Source organism: Eptatretus burgeri, chromosome 9, assembly GCF_056783735.1.
Source record: "Eptatretus burgeri isolate ZD-2024b chromosome 9, Ebu_testis_v1, whole genome shotgun sequence".
Lineage (NCBI taxonomy): Eukaryota > Metazoa > Chordata > Myxini > Myxiniformes > Myxinidae > Eptatretus > Eptatretus burgeri.
In genome coordinates, this window is record NC_140969.1 from 60,060,325 (window position 1) to 60,084,055 (window position 23,731).

Here is a 23,731-nt window from a genome sequence, read left to right on the forward strand (position 1 = left end):
TCATATAGGGAGTAGTTTCATCGTCTTGTCTTAACCATTTTCAATTTTACTCCCATATAAAACTTTAAAGTTTTCATTTCATTTGATGTGTTTTTAATTATAGATTCATTACTTTGTTTAACCATATCAACAGCTTCCATGATTGAAGATGGCCCAGGGTCTTGAAAATGAAACAATCTTATTTTTATATGCCCTTTAAATGCCCCATCGGTGTTTTCAATGTAGAATTTAGCTTCCCTTTCTTCATTGTTCTTGTGTTTGCGTGATTGAAGGTGTTATTTATTTATTTATTTTAAAATTAAGAATATCATTATTACATCTATTACAATGTTTTGTTTCTTGGTCAAGTGGAGATATTTGTCTGAAAAGATTGAATGTGTGTTTGTTGGTTTGAAGGTGTTTTTTTTATAATATTTATATTCCTGATTACAAACATCGCAGTACGTTGTATTCACCATATTTATATAATAAAACTTTGCTTAAAACAAAATGTTCTTGAAGAAATATTGTTTAATTTATAAGTGAATCTGTGCTTAAAACCATTTTATCCTCCAACTTTTTTCACTTAATAAATACAATGTATCAAGACACAAAAGACAAGTTTCAATCAATCTCTTCATTTGTAAAATATACTGAGAAATATGTCAAGGATGTAAAATTGAACAAAGATAAATATAACAACTATTGGATAAAAACAATTATGGTGAATAATATGAGTTCTTTAATTTCCTTCAGTGGAAGGGCTTTTAGTATTTCTGGAAGAACATCAATTGAAGTATCTCAAACAAAAGTTTCTCCTCTCCTTCTGGTAATATATTCAAAACTAGAAAAAGCAATGAAACAAGAAAAAGTATCAAAAAATAAAAACCTTATGGATGAAGCTTTAGAAAGAAAAGATAAGACCATCTGTAATATGCAAGGAGAAATTTGTATTTTTTTTCAACAACCCTAAAGATGTAAATCCTGATGAAATAAAGGATGTTAATATATCAGATGAAATTACATTTCGTTCAATAGTAGTGAAGGATCATTTTTAAATTACCTTTAATATAAAAAATGTAGTAGTTGAATCTGTTAATGAAAAAAAGTATATAGATATCGATGGTAATGTTTTTTCTACTAGTTAAATATGAGTCATTATTCAACTGAAGATTTTGAAGATTATGAGAGTGATGACAGTTATGATACCGAGAGTTTGTGTTCAAATGATAGTAATGATACTGAGAGTTTGTGTTCAAACGATAGTTATGAAAGTAGTTTTATAGATGATTGTGAAAGTACCGAAGATGATACCGAAGATGAATTTTAGTTTAACTAAAGTTTTGCTTTATAAATATGATAGATTTTGAGCCTCTTGAATTCCCTGATTCTCTATATGACAAATTTGAGAATTGTCCTGCGTGTGAAAGATGGGGATTAAACACAGAGTCAAAAGCCTATAAACAATGAATATTCTGTGATTAAATTATCTTCGAAGTAATGATAATAAAAAATATAAAAAGGAAAATAATTGTTTTAGATTTACACCAAAAATGAATTACTTTACAAAATTGATTTGAGAAATTAATGTGAAGTATGAGGATGATAAGACACCTTTCCTTACAAGGGAAGAAACTGAATGTATTAGAGTAATGTTCAAAGGATTGTTGTATATTATTCACGATTCTCATTTTCAGGGAAATATCAACACAAGATATTGTATAAATAAAATAATGGACTATCTTGAAATTAAACCAGAACTTAGGTTAAAATATAGTTTCTAAAAAAGCCAATAATAAACTAAAAACCTGTTTTCCAAATATATAAATGAATGTTAAAAGATGCTATAAAGAGTATAAAAGATGCCCAAAAGGCAAAACTCAGTTGTCCCCCCAAGAACGACAGAAAATAATTCAAATACTTGGGTCAGGGTTCCAAAAGTTTTAACATCTTTTTTCCAAAATAAATACAAGTATGGAAGCAATTGATAGTATCTATGATTTGGATGATACTATTGTCATCTCAAACTCCACTAAAAAAGAAGATTACTTCAAGGTAAATGCAATAACTGGAACAGACTGGAATGCAAATGTTACAAAAAGTTTTGAACTAACTAATCAATAAACTTATTTGAATTTATCCGAAAGTTTCTTGTTGTGTAAATTTACATTCACTAAGGCTGGGAATAACACAAACGCTACACTCGTAAATGATTTCTTCTGGAAAATGTTTGATAGTGTTCGTTTGAACATTAGAACACAAGAAGTTGAAGCTGTTGATTATGTCTCTGCTGTATCTGAAATGATGAAATTTACACTATATTCAGTCAGTGATAGAATGGGAAAGGGGGACTGTCGAAGGTTTTATTCCTGATATGTCAACGGGAACAAACACAGACCCTGGATATAGTCAAAGGAAAGGAATGTATAATGATGATACAAAAGCAGGTAATAGTTTTACTGTGGCAGTTCCTCTTAAAGGTATATTAGGGTTTTGTGATCATGATAAAGTTCTGTATGGTCTTAAAATTAGATTTCAACTGCAAAGAAATGATAATGAAAATAGATTACTTTTTGGTGCTGGTCATGCTTTTGGTGATCAGAATAAATTTGTAATTGATGAAATGAGTTGGTATATTAGTGAATATACTCCTAATCTTAAAACAGAAGAGATGTTGAATAGAAGACTTAACTCAAAGAAACCACTCAATGTATCATACCTGAAAAGAAGATGTCAACACGTTAAACTGAACCAAACCACTTACATGTGGAATTTGGGTGTTCTGGAAGGAAAGCCACGATATCTGTGGATCATTTTTAAAAAACAGATGGTGATACTGCTACTGATAAGAATAATGCATTGAGTGATAATGCTAAGGTGAAACAACTTCTTGTTTCTCTAGATGGAACATTTTATCCATGAGATAGATTGGAAATTAATTGGGAAAAAAATGATTATGCTTTATCATACAAGTCTTACCAAAAGGTGTGTGAAAGTAATGGAAAAAAGAACCTATCTTGGATATGACAGCATTTAAAAGTTTGTATACAATCTATGCGTTTGACCTGAGTGCCTAAAAGGAAACTATAAAGTCTAATCGAGTGGATACTTCCCTATACATTGAAAGAGGAGAGTGAAGAAGTTGATACATATTGTTTGCTTTTGGAAGAAACAGAATTACAGATTAATACAGATAATGGTGTTACGATTAGTCTCAGATAATTTTTTTGTTAAATAAATTAGTGGTAAAGTACCAACTGGGGTATATGTTAATCAAATCAATCTTCATAAACTATCATCTTGTGTTCAAAATCAAAAGCCTTGTACGCTTAACGTTAATACAATTCAGAGAAAAGGAGCAGAAAGAATTGATGTTTTGCTCACAAGCGAACAGGTGAAAATCTTGAACGATACTAGCTCACTTAAAATTTAAATGTCAAAACCAATGTTTGAGAAATATTCATTAAGAGAGACGAGTGGAGGAATTCTCCCATTTCTAATTCCTTTATTTGCTGGTTTAAGTGCGGCTGGAGCATTGACGGGTGGTATTTCAGCAGCGGTGAAAGCTTCCAACGAAAGGAAGGCTCAAATCCGGGCGCAAAAAGAATTGGAAAGGCATAACAAAGAGTTGGAGAAACAAATTAGTGGAAGTGGTGTAATTGTAGATTTTGCTGAAAAACTTGAAAGTCTGCCCGTAAAAGTGAGATTGTTAGTTGGAGATATGCTTTCTTCTATCGCACAAGGTGTAAAATTAACTAAAAGGGGTAATGGATTATATCTTTCTAATAAATAAATGAGCATTGATGAGTGGTTTAAAGAATTTGGAAAGAATACAACATCAAATTTAGAACTTGTCAAATATTGTAAGAAATTAAAAATTCATAATGTGGTTATTTGTATGAGAGATGAATTAAGAAACGTGCCGAAACATACAAAGAATATTATTATGAACTTAGAAGATAATAATGGGAAAGGTTCTCATTGGGTTTGTATTTTTTAATAGTCAAGACAAATATTATTTTGTTAGTTTTGGTCTTTCACCACCTGTTTGATTCATAAAATTGTTACAGAATGGTGTTTATCAAACATTTCAAGTCCAAGAATTAAATTCCAAGTGTTGTGGTCAATTATGTTTATATGTGTTATTTCAACTCAACAAAAATAATTTTTAATGACATTTTTAATCTAATATACATGACTTATGTTGGTAAAGATTGTTCTATCTTTGTGTATCCCAATAACTAGATATTGATTTATCAAATTATTACACAAAGGCACAGGCTGAACAACAGAAATATAGTATAACAAAGGCACAGGCTGAACAACAGAAATATAGTATAACAAAAATTATTAATATGAAAAATGCTTATAAATTAATAAATTATCTAAGCCCGACTGATATGAATGACTTGGTGAGATTAAATGATTTATCACAATATATATCCTTAAATAAAATAACTGTGTATTCCAAAGATACAGAAGTGTCGATTTTATCTCCAGGTCATACAGAATTCACAGTTCCAATTCATACAAATTTTTATAAAGAAGGGCGTATCATTTGTATAGAGAATAGAACAATGGGGGTATGATATGAATGATTTAAGGTATAATTGGTCATTTAAAATTGACCAAGAATACCTGGAACAATTAAATCAGTCTCGTAAGGAAGAATATTATCCACTGGGTGCTGAGAATGAGCTTTGTGGAAGCAGGATTAGTAAACAACAAATAAAAGAATTTCATAATTTCAATATATATATATATATATATATATATATATATATATATATATATATATATATATATATATATATATATATATATATATATATATACATATATATATATATATATATATATATATATATATATATATATATATATATACATATATATATATATACATACATATATATATATATATATATATATATATATATATATATATATATATATATATATACATATATATATATATATATATATATATATATACATATATATATATATATATATATATATATATATATATATATATATACATATACATACATACATATATATATATATATATATATATATATATATATATATATATATATATATATATATATATATATATATATACATATACATACATATACATTCCTGGTGTTGGCTTAATGGTTAGGGTGGTGGGCTTGGGATCCCAGAGTCCTGAGTTCAAATCCCACTCGACTGTTGAATTAATACCAGGTGGGGTTGATTTTGCCTGTCATCCTTCCGAGGTCAGCATAATGAGTGCCAGCCTGCTGGTATCCTGTGTCTGATTGGCAACCCTTCCAGGATTGTACTCAATAGCCAAGGAGACTGCTTTGGCAGCACCAACGCTCTGCAGAGAGTATGGTCCCAATGAACAGATGGATGAAATATATCTGTATATGTATATATGTATGTATATATATATATATATATATATATATATATATATATATATATATATATATATATATATATATATATATATATATATATATATATATATATATATATATATATATATATATATATACATATATATGTATGTATATATAGATATATATATATATATGTACATATGTATATGTATATATATATATATATATGTATGTATATATGTATATATGTATATATATATATATATATATATATATATATATATATATATATATATATATATATATATATATATATATATATATATATATGTATATATATATATATATATGTATATATATATATATATATGTATATATATATATATATATATATATATATATATATATATATATATATATATATATATATATATATATATATATATATATATATATATATATATATATATATATATATATGAAGCCTGGTGTTGGCGTAGTGGTTAGGGCAGTGGCTTGGGATCCAAAAGGTCCTGAGTTCAAGCCCCGTTGAGCCAATGAATTAATACACCAGGGGGTTGACTCAGCCTGTCATCCTTCCGAGGTCGGCGAAATGAGTACCAGTGTACTGGGCCGGTGTATACCCCGGTTAAAAATAGGTGTACGATATCCCTGTGTCGTAAGGGGCGACCAGGGTTGTGTCAGGAAGGGCATCCGGCGTAAAACATGTGCCAAATCACTATGCGGATCATACGGATGATCCGCTGTGGCGACCCCTAACGGGAGCAGCCGAAAGAAGAAGAAGAAGAAGAAGAAGAAGAAGATATATATATACTGAACAAAAATATAAACGCACCAAGCGATTGTTACTATTTTACCTTGAACTCATTAATACTAAATCTTCACAACAATTTGGTTATAGAATCCATGACAATTGAGCATTAAATTTCAAAGAGTTCCTTGAGAATTCTGGCGACAGTCTTTGCGCTACAACAGCCAACACAACCGAGGTGTCACTGTCAGAGTTCACACAGTCAGTAGCGGGTGTTGGCCTCCCTCAAGCTTGGCCTCCCTCAAGCGGTTACGCACCGTCTGGGCTGAAATGCGCCTGTTATGCAGCCCGACAGTCTCATCGGCAGTCCTCGTGGCCGGTCGGAGTCGATCCCGGAGATGTTGCAGCCTCATGTGACGATCCTGACCGGCGGTGGTCACACGTGGTCGCCGGGCATGTGGGCGGTTCACGGTGCTTCCAGTCTCTCTGAGGCGCGTTCTCAGGCGGCTAATGGTGGAGTGGTGGACATTGAAGTGTGCTGCAACGGCCCGTACTGACGTCACAGCATTCAGCATGCCAATGGCGTGCTCCCTCAAGATTTGTGACATCTGTGGCATGTTGACATTTGGCACCAGTCCACATTTTGGGGAGGCCTTTTATAGGGAAAGCTATAGGGAGTGTTTGTGTCCTGGTCACGCTCACTGACCATCACTCTGTCAAGCCCCATGGTGCTCATGGGAAGGATTACTCAACGTGTGAGTCCACACACTCAGAGTGGTCAATTTCAATGGGAACATCTGTCTTGAGCAAAACAAAGGAACCATTGCTCAAACATATCATCGGTTTGACCATTTTTCCATAATGGCAATCTTGACTTAGATATTTAGGTTGGTGCGTTTATATTTTTGTTCAGTATATATATATATATATATATATATATATATATATATATATATATATATATATATATATATATATATATATATATATATATATATACTAACACATACACTAACACATACACTAACACACACTAACACACACACACTAACACACAACACACTAACACACAAACACACACAAACACACACATACAAATACACACACACACACACACACACACACACACACACACACACACACACACACACACACACACACACACACACACGTTTCCATGCAGGGCCAATCTGAAAAACTCGTCACTTGACCTATGACTTAAAACTAGGGCATCTCACTTGTACAGAGAAAGTGAAAGAGTAAATCACAATGAGGAATATACAAGTATGTGGTGACTGTTGTGCTGCCAGGTTCCAGTCTCCGTGGCCATGATGTCCCCGCACATTGTGACATCACAGCAGATGCAGCAGCTGCTTCAACAGCAAGTTCTGTCTCCACAACAACTCCAGGCACTCCTCCAGCAACAACAAGCTGCCGTGCTGCTCCAGCAGGTCAGAGATGTGGCAACTGGTTGTTTTATTTATTTCACTCAAATCTAACTATATATGACTGAATTTGTTCAAAATTATTGATCATTTGGTCATCTATACTCATAAATGTCAGTATGGTTTCCATCATTCCTTCATTCTATCTGTGAGTCAATCCATCCTTCTCCTCCATAACTCCAAAACCATGAAACCCAGTGGCCCCAAACTTTGCAGGTACATGAAGGGAACTCCAAGGTAGTTCTTGAATGACTTTTCGTTTTGTTTAATATAAACACACCTTTTTAAGATAATTAACGGCATTATTTAATTATGCTCTTTCAAGGCATGATCCTTAGTCACCTCGCTGTCACTCTCTCGGATCTTAATTAGCCATTTTCGGGGCCTGCTCAACAATGCGTTGACTTGGAACAGGCTGCAATGGTTTCTTAACAATAAAGTTTTTTTTTCCACTTTCCCTACTCATTTCATCTCATGTCTGATCATCATACCTTCAAATCACTGGATAATTGCAATGCTTATGTACACCCGGAAATGCCAGTTTTTATGGCTTTATTCTTTTCTGCACATGCCATAACCTCCAGAATCTCTTAATCTGAGCCAAATTTCAAAATTTAAACTTCTTAATTTACTTCAGCAGCAGTTCCAACTGCGAAAAAAAAGTCTTCGTTTGTCCATTTTGGACATGACTTGACATTCCGGGCATCTCTGGGTGCATGGTGTTTATATGACCAATTGGCGATCACTAATCGCTTGCCAAGCCAGCCATTCCTTATCAACTGTTTTGTTGGAGTGCTTGCTTGAGTGCTTAAACTACTTAGCGCTATACAAGCTGTTTGGTTGTTTGTTTCCAAGCTATGGCCATACACTGCAAAAGTATTTGTACTATCACTGAATATATTGATCCACTTCAACAAAGTTCATGCCCTACTTGCCTGTGTTTGGCCCCATGTTTTCATGCAGCCCCTCGGGCGGTGGCTTGCTTGCTAAAAATGTGCAATATTATTTCAACATTTCCCCTTTTTGCATGATCTTCTTTCATTAATCGACCTGTCACTTCACCATAGATAGATACATATTGTTATGTTTGTTGAGGTAGACGGAGGAATCCCATAGTGAAGATAGGATTGTATAGTATAGCATGGTCCGTGGACGAGTACAAGACATCTCAATGTAAGTTAAGTAGGGAAAGCTGTGAGCTTAAGTTGTTAAATGTTACGAGATGGGGGGTGGTGTGTGAACTAGGTAGGATCTAAGGCTAGTTCTCCCAGTATGTGATTGCCCCCTGTGACTTTTTTCCTACATTTTTGCATTTACAAGGCTGGACATAAAAAGACCACATTGTAAAAACAACAACAACAACAACATAACCGGCAGACTAAATCCCGCCCCCCCAGGATACGTAACTGTCAGGCCATTCCCCCAAGGCTGATGATTTGGTGGGGTGATGGAAAAAGGGAAGAAGGTTCTGAGGGAGAAGGTGCCAGAGAGACAAGAGGGCAGTTGGAAGCAAAGCGTCTCAGGCTCTGGTCTCTTCTTGGCATGACAAAATAGCTGCCCGATTCTCGTCGTTGAGCTGACGCCAATGTGTGCACGTGCTGAAATCAGAGGTCACCATTGTCTGATAGGCTGGGTCGTGAAGTTTGTACGTCTGAGGAGGAGAGAAGAAGAGGGCCTCTCTCAGCCTTATCCCGGAGTCACGGCGCTTGCATGGGCGTCGATGACGGGGGGGGGGACATGTCCCTCCCACTTTTTACCAGGGGGGACAGAGTATATTCTGTCCCCCTCCCCCCATTTTGAGTCGGTCTGCATGCATCGCTACCGCTCTTTTAGTGCATGGAGGGGTTTAACAGAGCCCTGCAAGCACCAGCACAGACTGTAGCGGGTATGCTACAGTTGGGTGAGAGTGTGAATGAGCAGATACAGCACCTTCGCAGCAATGAGGCCTTCCATGACACATTTGTCCACGTGGAGAAACAGATGGAAGACACGGCATTGACCCTTTCGCTCCTCCTAGGAAGAGGAGAGATCCTCGTAGACTGGAAACTGAGGCGCCACCCCACGAGTTTTCGACGGCTGAAGACGCATATAGAGCAGAATACTTCGCGGCGCTTGATTCAGCTACGTCGAACATGACTACGTACTTCACCTCTACAGACTTGCAATGGTACGGTGGCCTCGCAAAGATGTTACTCTGGCGAGTATGACCCTGACACCGTTACCATTTATCCAGAATTGTCAGAGAGTCTGAAAGAAGAATTGCTCTTCTTCAAGAAGCAGTACACTGGTTCCTGTATTCAGGATTACCAAGCCATCTTCCAAAAGATGGTACCGGAGGTGCACCAATTGTTCCCGCAGGTTGAACGGTTGCTTCGATTGCTCATGATCTCCCCAGCAAGCTCCTGTTCGGCTGAGCTCTCCTTCAGTGCACTCAGGCGTCTGAAAACCTGGCTGAGAAGTACGATGAGTCAACACAGACTGAACCATCTCATCATTTGCCACGTCCACAGTGATCGGTTGGCAGCACTGGATCTCCACGAGTTGGAAATACGTTCGTTTCCAATGTTCCAAACCGTCACACTCCATTTGGATAAATACAGTACAGTATATGTACCTGTATGTGTACATGTATTAATACACTGTATTAATATACCGTATCTGGAACTGAAAAAAATGTTGCAGTCCATTGTTCACGTCGCCTAATCAATTCGTGGGGAGCAGTTGTCGGTGCGATCTATTGCCTGGGCACACCTTGGGAGAAGGGTCCAGTTACCTGTCCCCCCCCCCCACATTTTGGCTTGGATTGACGCCCTTGGGCGCTTGCTTTGTTATATCATCAAGAAGAAGGCGGTCCCATTTTGTGTGTCTGAACCTGGAGCTTTGAGGGAGCAGTGTGGCAATATCGATCGTGAGAAGAAACTGCACTCGGTTTGTGGGCTCCAGTTGAAGACCGCCATTTTGCTCACACACGTGACCGCGAGGAGAGGCTTGATGCCATTTTGGTGCATTTTCCCGTGTGGTGGTGATGTGGCTCGATGACACCAGACTCCAAAAAGGACATCTCTGGACACAAAGCTGAGTGCCGGAATAAAGTCGGGAATTTCTTATGTTTTATCTTTCCCCTTGTCTGTTTTTGTGATAGACTGGAGACGTCTCAAGTTTGGATTTCGTTTACCTCATTTTTCGCTACCTTGCACTTTGATTTATTTTCATTATCACCCTTGATTTATGTCTATTAAATTATCATTGTTGATTTTTCCTTGTGTTTATTTGTTCATTTTGGGTTCGAGAATAAACCCGTGTGCTTTCGTTCTGTTCTAAAGCGCCTAGCTGCTTCCTTCCCGCACACGCCACAATCGTTGAGAATCTCAGCTGTTCGCCTCCGTGTTAAAAGCGTTGGCTATCCATTCAGGCTGCTGTTAACCAGCCTGAACACGACAATATAAAAAAAAGCTTAACATTTTATTTTTCAAAGTTTATTCAACTGTTTCATTGACATGCTTGCTTGAGTGCTTAAGCAACTTGAGGAGTGGTCTCCAAGCTTCTATCTCTTCAAGCTTCAATCTCTATAAGCTTCCATGGTGATACTGTGGTTCGGTTCTCCATGGGGACATCTCAGGAGTAACGAAGGCAAAATAAATTAGATAATTACAATGAGTAAAAAATGGTTTCAGTTGTTGCAAAGCAATGAATCACCACATTACGGCAGGATAGCCGAGAAGTACGCATGCTTGCTGTAATCGGTCTAGCCTGGGTTTGAATCCCGACCCAGCTGTGAGCTGTCATCCTGGTGTTTCACAGGCAGTGTGATTCATGATTCTGTGTGCCGTCTCTCAGAGACAAACGATTTGTTAGTCATAACGATAATAAGGCAAACTCTTCCCCTTTAAGTTTTGACAATGATCAAATCTGTGACCATAATGTGTGGAAAAGTGAAACAGCATTAATGTGGGCCCATCAGTATTTTTTCATGAACGAAATAGACTGGAGCAAGAAGCTTTTGTGCATTGAGGTTGATCGAATATGCTTTTCATATCTCTCCTTGTTACCTTCACAGAAGGAGAGGGTATTAGCATTTGGAGCCGTTTGTTTCTTGCAAAATCGAAGATTTTTCAAATATATTGGTTAGTCGATTTTGTTATTCTGTCTCTGTCTGTCTGTCTGTCTGTCTGTCTGTCTGTCTGTCTGTCTGTCTGTCTGTCTGTCTGCCTGTCTGTTTATCGTCTACAGGTCATAAAATACTTTTGAACGGATCTTCACGAAACTTCACCACGTGGTAGAGTTTGTCATAAGAAAGAACCCTATTGCTTTTGAGGTCAAAAGGTTAACAACTCAGGTAAGATTTCTAAAATCCTCAAATTTCATCCGATTGACTTGAAATTTGAAGAGGATTTATATTTCAGGACATTTCATTCAATGAGCCATTTATTTTTGAGGTCAACATCGACCAAAAGGTCAACAACTTCGGTTGTTTTTCTAAAATCCTCAAATTTCATCCGATTGACTTAAAATTTGAAGTGAATTTATACTTCTGGTCATTCAATTGAACGAGCCAATTATTTTTTGAGGTCAACATCGACCCTAAGAGTCAACATAGGCCCAAGGTCAACAACTTCGGTTGTTTTTCTAAAATCCTCAATTTTCATCCGATTGACTTGAAATTTGAAGAGGATTTATATTTCAGGTCACTGAATTCAAACAGCCAATTATTTTTGAGATCAACATGGACCAAAAGGTCAACATAGACCCAAGGTCAACAACTAAGATGGTATTTCTAAACTCATCATTTTTCAACCGATTGACGTGAAATTTGAAGAGGGTTTATATTTCAAGTCACTGAATTCAACCACTAATTATTTTTGAGGTCAACATCGAACAAAAGGTCAGCATAGGCCGAATTTCTAAAATTGTCAATTTTTATCCGATTCACTTGAAATTTGAAGAGGATTTATATTTCAGGTCATTTCATTCAATGAGCCAATTATTTTTGAGGTCAATATGGACCAAAAGGTCAACGTAGGCCCAAGGTCGACTACTTTGGTTGTTTTTCTAATATCCTCAATTTTCATCTGATTGACTTGAAATTTGAAGAGGATTTATATTACAGGTCACTGAATTCAAACAGCCAATTATTTTTGAGATCAACATGGACAAAAAGGTCAACATAGTCCCACGGTCAACTAAGGAGGTATTTCTAAAATCCTCAATTTTCATCGCATTGACTTTAAATTTAAAGAGCATTTGCATATCAGGTAACTGAATTCAATCAACCAATTATTTTCGAGGTCAACATAGGCCAAAAGGACAATATAGGCCGACTTTTAAATATTGTCAAATTTCTTCCGATTGACTTGAAATTTGAGGATGAGTTGCAAATTTGGTCACTGAATTAAACCAGTCAATTATTTTTGTGGTCAACATAGTCCCAAGGTCAACAACTAAGGTGGTATTTCTAAAATCCTCAATTTCATCAGACTGACTTTAAATTTGAAGAGGATATATATTTCAGGTCACTGAATTCAACCAGCAATTATTTTGTAGGTCCACATCAGCCAAAAGGTCAACATAGGCCAAATTCTAAAATTGTCAATTTTCTTCCGATTCACTTGAAATTTGAAGAGGAGTTGTATATTTGGTCATTGAATTCAACCACCAATTATTTTGATGTGAAATTTATTTTATGGATTTTGCAAGTATCGTGCTCTGCACAACATCTTATTGTTTGTTTGGTTGTTTGTTACTTGGCAAAAAAAATTTTTTTGACAAGTATGTTGATCGCCTCCATGTGGTGTGTGTGTGTGTGTGTGTGTGTGTGTGTGTGTGTGTGTGTGTGTGTGTGTGTGTGTGTGTGTGTGTGTGTGTGTGTGTGTGTGTGTGTGTGTGTGTGTGTGTGTGTGTGTGTTCGTTTGTTGGGTCACCGAAATAGGTGACCCTTGTCAGTAATTCTGTCTGTTTGTTTGCATGTTTGTTTGGATGTTTGTTCGTTTGTCATCAGCATAATTGGTAGTAAACGTGGGCGGATTTTGACCAAACTCGGGTGGTAGGTACATCTTATGACCTAGTGCTTTGGAAATTGTGATGGTTGCTAGGGACGCTTTAGTTCCCTAGCAACAACCGAAAAACCTTCAAAATCGGTAGCGTTCACGCAAAATCAATTCCGAAGCCATTATCCCACGTAGGGTTCTGAAATTTGGGATGATTGATCTACAGGTGATGCTCTATCAAATATATTCTGGTTTTTGTGATATATGGAATACTTTACCCACAGCGCCCCCTACAATTAGGGTATGCGCAAAAATTGGCGATAATTGAAGGCCCCCAAGCGACCAGGTGAGTGCATCGATACGAATGAAACTTTGCAGGTTCATTGTACTCAATGAGTACTGCAACTTTGCCTCAGGACATATTGACCGATTTCGCTTAGGTCAGGGGTCAAAAGTCAATTAGTGCAAACATCGATAATATGCGAGAGCTGGAGGTTCCTTCGCCCAAATGCTACTCCTCATAGGGTTATGGTTGGATGGTCATGAAAATTCAGACTAATCGTCTGGAATACATTGTGCACAAACGATCGAGCTGGATTTTCTATTTAGATCTTTGTTCACCCACAGCACCCCCTCAAACATTGGGGATTTCTGATTTCAAACAGCATTTTCGGTACTTTTCATTCAAATGGATACCGAGTAGTTATCAGTAGATGGAACTGGATGAGATTTGATATGCATAATCTTAAGGTGATTCCCTATCCACTATATGACATCTATTTTGCTCTATATCTTATACTTTCCATGCTCGGCGACCCATCGCCGCCTACCGACTTGTTTGTTACTTGGCGAAATCTTCGATTTTGTCAAGTATGTTGGTCTGTTTCCTTTGTTGGTTTGTTTGTTTGTCCGGCCATCTACAGCCCAAACGGCTGGACCAGTCCTTCTTAAATTTTTACACCTGGTAGGCAATCCACCTGAAACAGTCCGCGTCCAAACCCCGTCTTAATCGGACTAAACGTCGGGACGTGACGTCACACAACGTGAAAACACATTTTTGGACATAACTCCATGACCGGAAGTCATAGCGACTTCCTGTTGACACCAAAACAAACTTTAATGGAATATCTAAATGTTTTAAAATGCATGTTAGTACAAATTATGCACAGTTTTCGCAAGCGTATGACGTCCAAATTTTTAGCTATTGGCGTGATTTAAAAAAAAAATTCTATTCGATCTCCAGGTCACAATTCTTAACCGATTTAGATGAAATTTTAACAGCTGATAGAAATCCACAGTGCAAAAAAATATGTGACTTTTGGTGATGTCCAAGATCAGGATCTGGATTCTGCATCACTTTTTATTATCGCCCATTATAAACCAATGGGTAATTTTGTGAATTACACATGGCTATTTCTCAAACAGTTTTGCACTTATTATATTGAAAGTTACACTGTCTATTTATGCATGTAATATTAACATGTGTACAAAGTTTGATCGAAATTAATCTAAGGTCAAGGCCAGGCAGGGTCACCCAAAACATGAAAAACACATATAAAATACATATTTTTGTTTTACAACATATTTCAAACCTGATAACGGGATCGTAAAGCTGGTTGAAAAGCAATGTTCCTTGGTATTTTCAAATATTTTCTACGATCAGAATGAAGGCAACAAGCACCGATGATAAGTTGTTTAATGTCACATGGTGGCTTTAAATTAGTTGCGAAAATTTTCAATCTGCTGCCGTCACCATGACAACGCGCGCCTGATAATTGATATTTGTGACGTCGCGTCATTTTATTAATGTACGAACAAATAAACACCACACATTCCATGACATTACAGCTTGGACCACCACACAGAAAGGTCAAGTAATTCGACAAGTGTCGTGCTAAGTGCGATTTTTCATTTGTTACTTACGAAATCTAAGGATTTCGTAACTATATTGATGACTTCCGTTTGTTACTAACGAAATCTAAAGATTTTGTAAGTATATTGATGCCTTCCGTTTCTGTTTGTTTGTTACTTACGAAATCTAAAGATTTCGTAAGTATATTGATGCCTTCCATTTCTGTTTGTTTGTTTGTTTGTTTGTAGGCACGATAACTCGAGAACGGAAGAAGCTACCAATGTCAAATTACACCACGTGATTCAGGAGGGTGATGGCTCGTGCTGATTAGATTTTGGTCAAAATCGGTCAAAGGTCAAGGTCACAGTGAGGTCAAATATCCAATTTTTGATGGTTTGGTACAGATAACTCGAGAACAGAAGAAGCTACCAATGTCAAATTACACCACGTGATTCATGAGGGTGATGGCTAGTGCTGATTAGATTTTGGTCAAAATCGGTCAAAGTTCAAGGTCAAAGTGAGGTCAAACATCCAAAAAATGATAACTCGAGAACGGAAGAAGCTTCCAATGTCAAATTACACCACGTGATTCAGGAGGGTGATGGCTAGCGCTGATTAGATTTAGGTCAAAATCGGTCAAAGGTCAAGGTCACAGTGAGGTCAAACATCCAAAACATTCGATTTTTGATGGCTTGGTACAGAATCATCGTAGAATCTTTTGGTTCGTGTCGCTACCTTCTCAAGAGACAGCTTTTATTAGACAAGGTCAGAGGTCAAGTTGAAGATTTTGTAAGTACCAGTCTATGACTGCTTGTTTGTTTGTTTGTTTGTTTGTAGGCACGATAACTCGAGAACGGAAGAAGCTACCAATGTCAAATTACACCACGTGATTCAGGAGGGTGATGGCTAGTCCTGATTAGATTTTGGTCAAACTCGGTCAAAGGTCAAGGTCACAGTGAGGTCAAACATAATTCCATAAATTCACGTGGAGAAATGGAGTATTTTTGCTTCGCTCGACATTACGAGTTTATTTTAACTTCGATTTTAATTTTGTCTTCGGTTTTTGCGATCGCTTCGGATGCTTAAAACTCGGTTGTCGAAATTCTGGTAAAAATCTGATGTTTTGGAGACGTTTTAAGATTGTATAAAAAATATTTCACTCGACGCATCACGGGTCGTCCCATGATGCAGTGCGCTCGAGCAGACGCGTCGTTGAGTTACGTTAAGGTATAATTGCGTGGAGAAATGGAGATTTTTGCTTCGGTCGACATTACGACTTTATGATGGTTTGATACAGAATCATCGTAGAAACTTCTGATTTGCATCGCTACCTTCTCTCGAGACAGCTTTTATTAGACAAGGTCAGAGGTCAAGTTGACCATTTCGTAAGTACCAGTCTCTGACTGCTTGTTTGTTTGTAAGCACGATAACTCGAGAACGGAAGAAGCTACCAATGTCAAATTACACCACTTGATTCAGGAGGGTGATGGCTAGTGCTGATTAGATTTTGGTCAAAATCGGTCAAAGGTCAAGGTCACGGTGAGGTCAAATATTCGATTTTTGATGGTTTGGTACAGATAACTCAAGAACGGAAGAAGCTACCAATGTCAAATTACACCACGTGATTCAGGAGGGTGATGGCTCATGCTGATTAGATTTTAGTCAAAATTGGTCAAAGGTCAAGGTCACAGTGAGGTCAAACATCCAAAACATTCAACTTTTGATGGTTTGGTACAGAATCATCGAAGAAACTTCTGGTTTGCTTCTCTACCTTCTCTCGAGACAGCTTTTATTTGACAAGGTCAGAGGTCAAATTGACGATTTCGTAAGTACCAGTCTATGACTGCTTGTTTGTTTGTCTGTCTGTCTGTCCGCTCGCCTCCAGCCCAAAACGCTCAACCGATCCTTCTAAAATTTTCAGAGATTAATGTCACCGACTCTGTGACTGTCACGCATTGAAGTTTCTTAAAACTCGTTCGACCAAAAAGGTCTACATATGCCAAAATGCCAATTTGAACCAAATTTGCTAAAATTCTCAAATTTCATCCAATTGTCTTGAAATTTGAACAGAATTTGCATATCAGGTCACTGAATTCAAACACCTATTACTTAACTTAGGCCAAAAGGTCAAAATAGGCCCAAAGGCCAATCAATTTGGGCCAACTTTTCTAAAATCCTCAATTTTTATCCGATTGATTTTAAATTTGAAGAATGTTTTCATGTCTGGTTGCTGAATTCAACTACCAATTAATTTTTAGGTAAACATATGCCAAAAGGTCAACATAGGCCGAATTTCTAAAATCCTCATTTTTAATCCGATTAACTTGAAGTTTGAAGAGCATTTGCATACCAGACTGAATTCAACCACCTATTATTTTCGAGGTCAATGTTCGCCATTAGGTCAACATAGGCCAAAATGTCAACATGGGTCACGTTTCTAAAATTGTCAATTTTCAGCTGATTGACTTGAAATTTGAAGGCCGTTTGCATCTCAGCTTACTGAATTCAAGAAGTAATTATTTTGATGTCAACATTGTTTGAAAGGTCAACATAGGCCAAATTTCTAAAATTGAAAATTTTCATGCGATTGACTTGAAATTTGAACAAGATTTTCATATCAGTCAGCACATGACAAAAGGTCAACATAGGCTAAATGCTCAACAACTTAGGATCACTTTCTAAAATGCTCAATTTTTATATGATTGACTTGAACTTTGAACAGGATTTGAATATCAGGTCAATGAATTCAACCACCAATTTATTTTAAAGTCAAAAGGTCAACACAGGCCTAATTTCTAAAATTGATAGATTGGGCCAAATTTAAAACAGATGGAGACCAAATAACTTGGTGTGTGATTTTTGAAGGTGATTCATTACACCTGAGCTAATTTACAATTGCAATTACAAGGGAGGTGGGAATTGAGCCAACCAAGATATTTTAGTTTTGTGTTTTTAATTAATTTTCTGAAATCTTAGAATATGTATGTATGTAAACAACTGTATATACAGTATGACCTCCATGGACTGTTATGCCATGGAATTTAATTGAGGATAAGCTCTCAAGGTGTGTAAAATACTCCAATCACTCATTGTTTCAAACAACCTCTTAAGAGTCGAGCCTCAAAACAGCCTTCTCATGACGAGGTTGTTCTCACTAAGGATGTAAATGTAAAAGGTGAATCCATCCATCCATTGGGACCATAATCTGTGCAGAGCATTGGTAATGCCTAAGCAGTCTCCTTGGCTATTCGGCATAATCCTGGATAGGTCGCCACTCCAACACAGGATACCAGCAAGCTGGTTTGCATTTTGCTGACTTAGGAATGATGACAGGCAGATTCAACCCAACCTGGTATTAATTCACCAGCCAAGGGGGATTTGAACTCAGGATCCTGTGATCCCAAGCCCAACACCCCAACCATTAAGCCAACACCAGGCAAGGTGAATCAATGGTGCCTTAATACCAGTTGCTTCAGGCAGATGGAGCTCATTAGCCTTGGTAGGCACTGTGCAACTTGTCTTGGAGAAGGAAACACCGAATCCAAAACCTCTGCTGCCTTTCGATTCAGGTTTTGAAACCAAAGGCTAAGGGTTACTGACCTTTAAGGGTCACAGTTTTATGCAAATTATTATGTTAAGAAAACATAATAAGAGGAAAATATTCATTGTTCATAATAGTTTATAGTTCATTGTTCGTTCATAACCAGTTTATTGTTTTCAACACTAACAATACTGTTTCTTTCTTTATCTATCTATTCTTCTTGCAAAGGTAAAGGCATGCAAAGTGAGATTTTGATGTGTCTGAAATTGAAACTTTTATGAAACGTTTTTAACTCTGTTTGTCTGTTTTTTGTTTGTTTCTCTGTCTGACTGTAAGCAAAATGTTGTGGTAAAATAACTTTAACAGTTTCAAGTTTTGTGCTCTTTATTTTTTTCTACAAAACATGTTTTTAAAAATCGAAGTTGGCAATTTTTTGGGAGGATGCAAGTTGCTGACCTTGCCTAGGGCGCAAAATAGTCTGGCGCCGGCCCAGTTGACGACCATTCAATGACTCACAACCCAGAGTTCCCAACAATTGGTCATTCATCCAAAGATTGTCATATTGTTGGGATCACCAGAGAGTGATATCACAATCAGATGCACAGCAATGGACAGGCAAGGACGAAACTGGCTTACGAGAGGAGTCAGAGGCCGTGTCTGTGTCGTGCCTCTCAGCACTCCAGGAAAGGCCACATGCACCACACCCATGCACACTGTCATTTTCCTCTTCTTGTGTTTCCGACTGAGTCTGCCCTTGTAAAGTTATAATTAAGGATATTCGTGGAGATTGGTACCACCTGTTAAGTGCGCCTAGCTGCAATGAGACCCGATCTAGCCTTGCTGCCTCACCAATTTAAGGGGTTCAATTTCTACTTCATGGAACTTAGCTTGGTCACCAGTAAACAAATTTGCAGGATGACATCCTGATGAGCACACAATCATGGCAAAACCAGCCAGTGCCTCTACATTCATTGACTTGTGACCATTTAATCTCAGTCTTTAAAGACCTGAGTAGTCCTGCAGAAGCCCTCCTAATTTGGAGGTAGTTTACATCTGCACATGACGTCGATGACATGTCGCATACAGGGTCAGAAGAGTCATATTTTATTTTATTTATGATGCTTGACCGCAATACGTATATATATATATATATATATATATATATATATATATATATATATATATATATATATATATATATATATATACATACACATATATACATACATATATATCTTCTTCTTCTTTCGGCTGCTCCCGTTTGGGGTCTCCACAGCGGATCAACCGTCTCCATTTCGCTCTATCCTCCAACTCTTCTATTGACACTCCAACCACCCGCATGTCCGCCCTCACCGCATCCATGAACCTCTTCTTTGGCCTTCCTCTTCTCCTCCTGCCTCGCGGCTCCATCTTCAGCATCCTTCTCCCGATATACTCTGCTTCCCTCCTGTGCACATGACCAAACCATCTCAATCTCGCCTCTCTCACTTTGTCTCCAAACCGTCCTACCAGCGTAGTCCCTCTAATATACTCATTTCTTATCCTATCCATCCTCATCACTCCCAACGAGAATCGCAGCATCTTTAACTCTGCCACCTCCAGCTCCGCTTCCTGTCCTTTTGTTAGCGCCACCGCCTCCAAACCATACAACATAGCTGGTCTCACTACCGTCTTATATACTTTCCCCTTAACTCTTGCAGCTACCCTTCAGTCACAAATCACTCCTGCAACTCTTCTCCACCCACTCCATCCTGCCTGCACTCTCTTTTTCACTTCTCTCCCCACTCTCCGTTACTTTGGACAGTTGATCCCAAATATTTAAACCCATCCACCTTCCCCACCTCAACTCCTTGCAAAAGTACTATACCACCACCCTCCCTCTCATTTACGCACATGTACTCCGTCTTACTCCCACTGACTATCATTCCCCTTCTCTCCAGTGTGTACCTCCACCTCTCGAGGCTCGCCTCAGCCTGCTCCCTACTCTCCCCACAGATCTTGATGTCATTCGCGAACATCATAGTCCATGGAGACTCCAGTCTGATCTCGTCCGTCAACCTGTCCATCACCATTGCAAACAGGAAAGGGCTCAGAGTCGATCCTTGGTGCAATCCCACTTTAACCTTAAACCGGTCTGTCATTCCTACCGCACACCTCACCGCTGTCACACTGTCCTCATACATATCCTGCACGATCCTCACATACTTCTCCACCACTCCCGACTTCCTCATACAATGCCACAACTCCTCTCTTGGCACCTGATCATAAGCTTTCTCTAAATCCACAAGCACACAATGTAACTCCTCGCCTTGCCATACTTCTCCATCAACATTCTCAAAGCAAACATTGCATCAGTGGTGCTCTTTCCTGGCATAAACCCATATTGCTGCTCACAGATCATCACCTCCCCTCTCAACTGAGCTTCCACTACTCTTTCCCACAACTTCATGGTGTGGCTTAACAACTTTATCCCTCTGTAATTTCCACAGCTCTACACATCACCCTTGTTCTTGAAAATCGGAACCAGTGCACTTAATCTCCACTCCTCCGGCATCCTCTCACTTTCCAAGACTTTATTAAACAATCTGGTTAACAACCCCACTGCCATCTCTCCTAAGCACTTCCATGCCTCCACTGGTACACCATCTGGGCCAACCGCCTTTCCACTTTTCATCCTCTTCATAGCAGTCCTCACTTCATCCTTGCTGATCCACCCCACTTCCTGATTCACTATCTCCACCTCTTCCAACCTTCTCTCTCTCTCATTTTCTTCATTCATCAGCTCCTCAAAGTACTCCATCCACCTTCTCAACACACTCTCCTCGCTCGTCAGCACATTCCCATTTGTGTCCTTTATCACCCGAACCTGCAGCACATCCTTCCCAGCTCGGTCCCTCTGTCTTGCCAATTGGAATAAATGCTTTTCCCCTACTTTTGTATCCAACTTCTCATACAGCTCGTCATATGCCTTTTTCTTAGCATTTGCCACCTCTCTATTTGCCTTTCGCCACCACTCCTTGTACTCCTGCCTACTTTCTTCATCTCTCTGACTATCCCACTTCTTTTTCGCCAACCCCTTCTTCCTTATACTTTCCTATACTTCCTTGTTCAACCACCAAGTCTGCTTATCTTCCTTCCTCTGTCCAGATGTCACACCAAGTACCTTCCTAGCTATCTCCCTCACCACTTTTGCTGTAGTTGCCCAATCATCCCACCCATCTTTCCCACCATCCAACATCTGTCTCGCCTCCTCCCTAAATTCCACGCAACAGTCTTCCTCCTTCAGCTTCCACCATCTGGTCCTTGGTTCAGCCCTCACTCTCTTCCTCAACCTCACCTCCAAAATCATCCTTCAGACCACCAATCGATGCTGTCGAGCTACACTCTCCCCTGCCACCACCTTACAGTCACTAATCTCTTTCAGGTTGCATCTCCTGCTTAAGATGTAATCCACCTGTGTGCACTTTCCTCCACTCTTGTACGTCACCCTGTGTTCCTCCTTCTTCTTGAAATACGTATTTACCACTGCCATTTCCATTCTTTTTGCAAACTCTATCACCATTTGCCCTTCCACATTTCTCTTGTTGAGACCGTACCTACCCATCACCTCCTCATCCTCTTTATTCCCTTCCCCAACATGTCCATTGAAATCTGCTCCAATCACCACTCTTTCATCCTTGGATACACTCTCCACCACTTCATCTGACTCACTCCAGAAATCTTCTTTATATTCCATCTCTCACCCCATATGCGGTGCATCTGCACTGATGACATTCATCATCACCCCTTCAATTTCCAACTTCACACTCATCACTCGGTCAGACACTCTCCTCACCTCCAATACCCTCTTGACATAATCTTCCGGATTACCCCGACACCATTTCTCCTCCCATACACGCCATGGTAGAACAGTTTGAAACCACCTCCAATTCTCCTAGCTTTACTCCCCATCCACTTGGTCTCTTGTACACACAGTATGTCCACTTTTCTTCTCTCCATCATATCAGCCAACTCTCGCCCTTTGCCAGTCATCGTCCCAACATTCAGAGTTCCAACTCTCACCTCCACACTTCTACCCTTCCCCCTGCCGGCGTATGACTCACACGTTCCGCTACGCTGGCCACAAGTTGTATGCACGGTCTGCGATCGTTGACAGACGTCAACACATGCTACTTGTAAGTTAATCATAAGTTGAGACACGCCGAGGTAATGTTTAGCGTACCCGAAACTTATTTCTAACCTATGACTAACGTGTTGTTGGCACGTTACGCGATCGTTGCCACACATCGACAGACGTTACTTTTAAGTTACTCATAGGCTGAAAGACGTCGGTATAATGGATCGTCCTTGCGTCAGCGTCCACGGCCACGGCCAGGACACTTATTTGCAGCATTCTTCAAACTTTTCTTCGGCATGACGAGGATGTTCACACTTCGATGTCTAGCTTGGCTATGATTCCAATTGTCCATCGGCAGCGTCTATTTAAAATAGTCGAGTTTGAGCGTTTTAACACGTTCAGAAGAAACGCTTCAAATTTCAAAACCCCAGCGTCAAAAAACAAAGGCGAGTGACAGCAATTTAAATCGTTCATTGTAAACAATGAAAATAGTTGTGGTACCTTTTAAAAGTCGTTGAGTGTAAAAAAAAATCCAATTGTTGAGCGCAAGCGTCTACTTTCAATAGTGGAGATGCAGCCATTTAAATCGTTGAGTGGCAGCCTATGAATAGCAAACCCTACGTCACCGGCAAAGATAAACTGCCG

At 38.5% G+C, this 23,731-nt stretch overlaps 1 protein-coding gene across 10 annotated transcripts in view; it reads left to right on the forward strand.

The window, feature by feature from the left end:
* LOC147020180 (forkhead box protein P1-B-like) overlaps window positions 1-23,731 on the forward strand; it is a 737,853-nt gene that overhangs the window by 448,731 nt on the left and 265,391 nt on the right. For all 10 annotated transcript variants that reach the window (XM_085895286.1, XM_085895292.1, XM_085895291.1 and 7 more), the window contains one exon: window positions 7,458-7,598. In XM_085895286.1, the coding sequence (XP_085751412.1) occupies window positions 7,458-7,598 (141 nt within the window). The remainder of the gene's footprint in view (window positions 1-7,457; window positions 7,599-23,731) is intronic.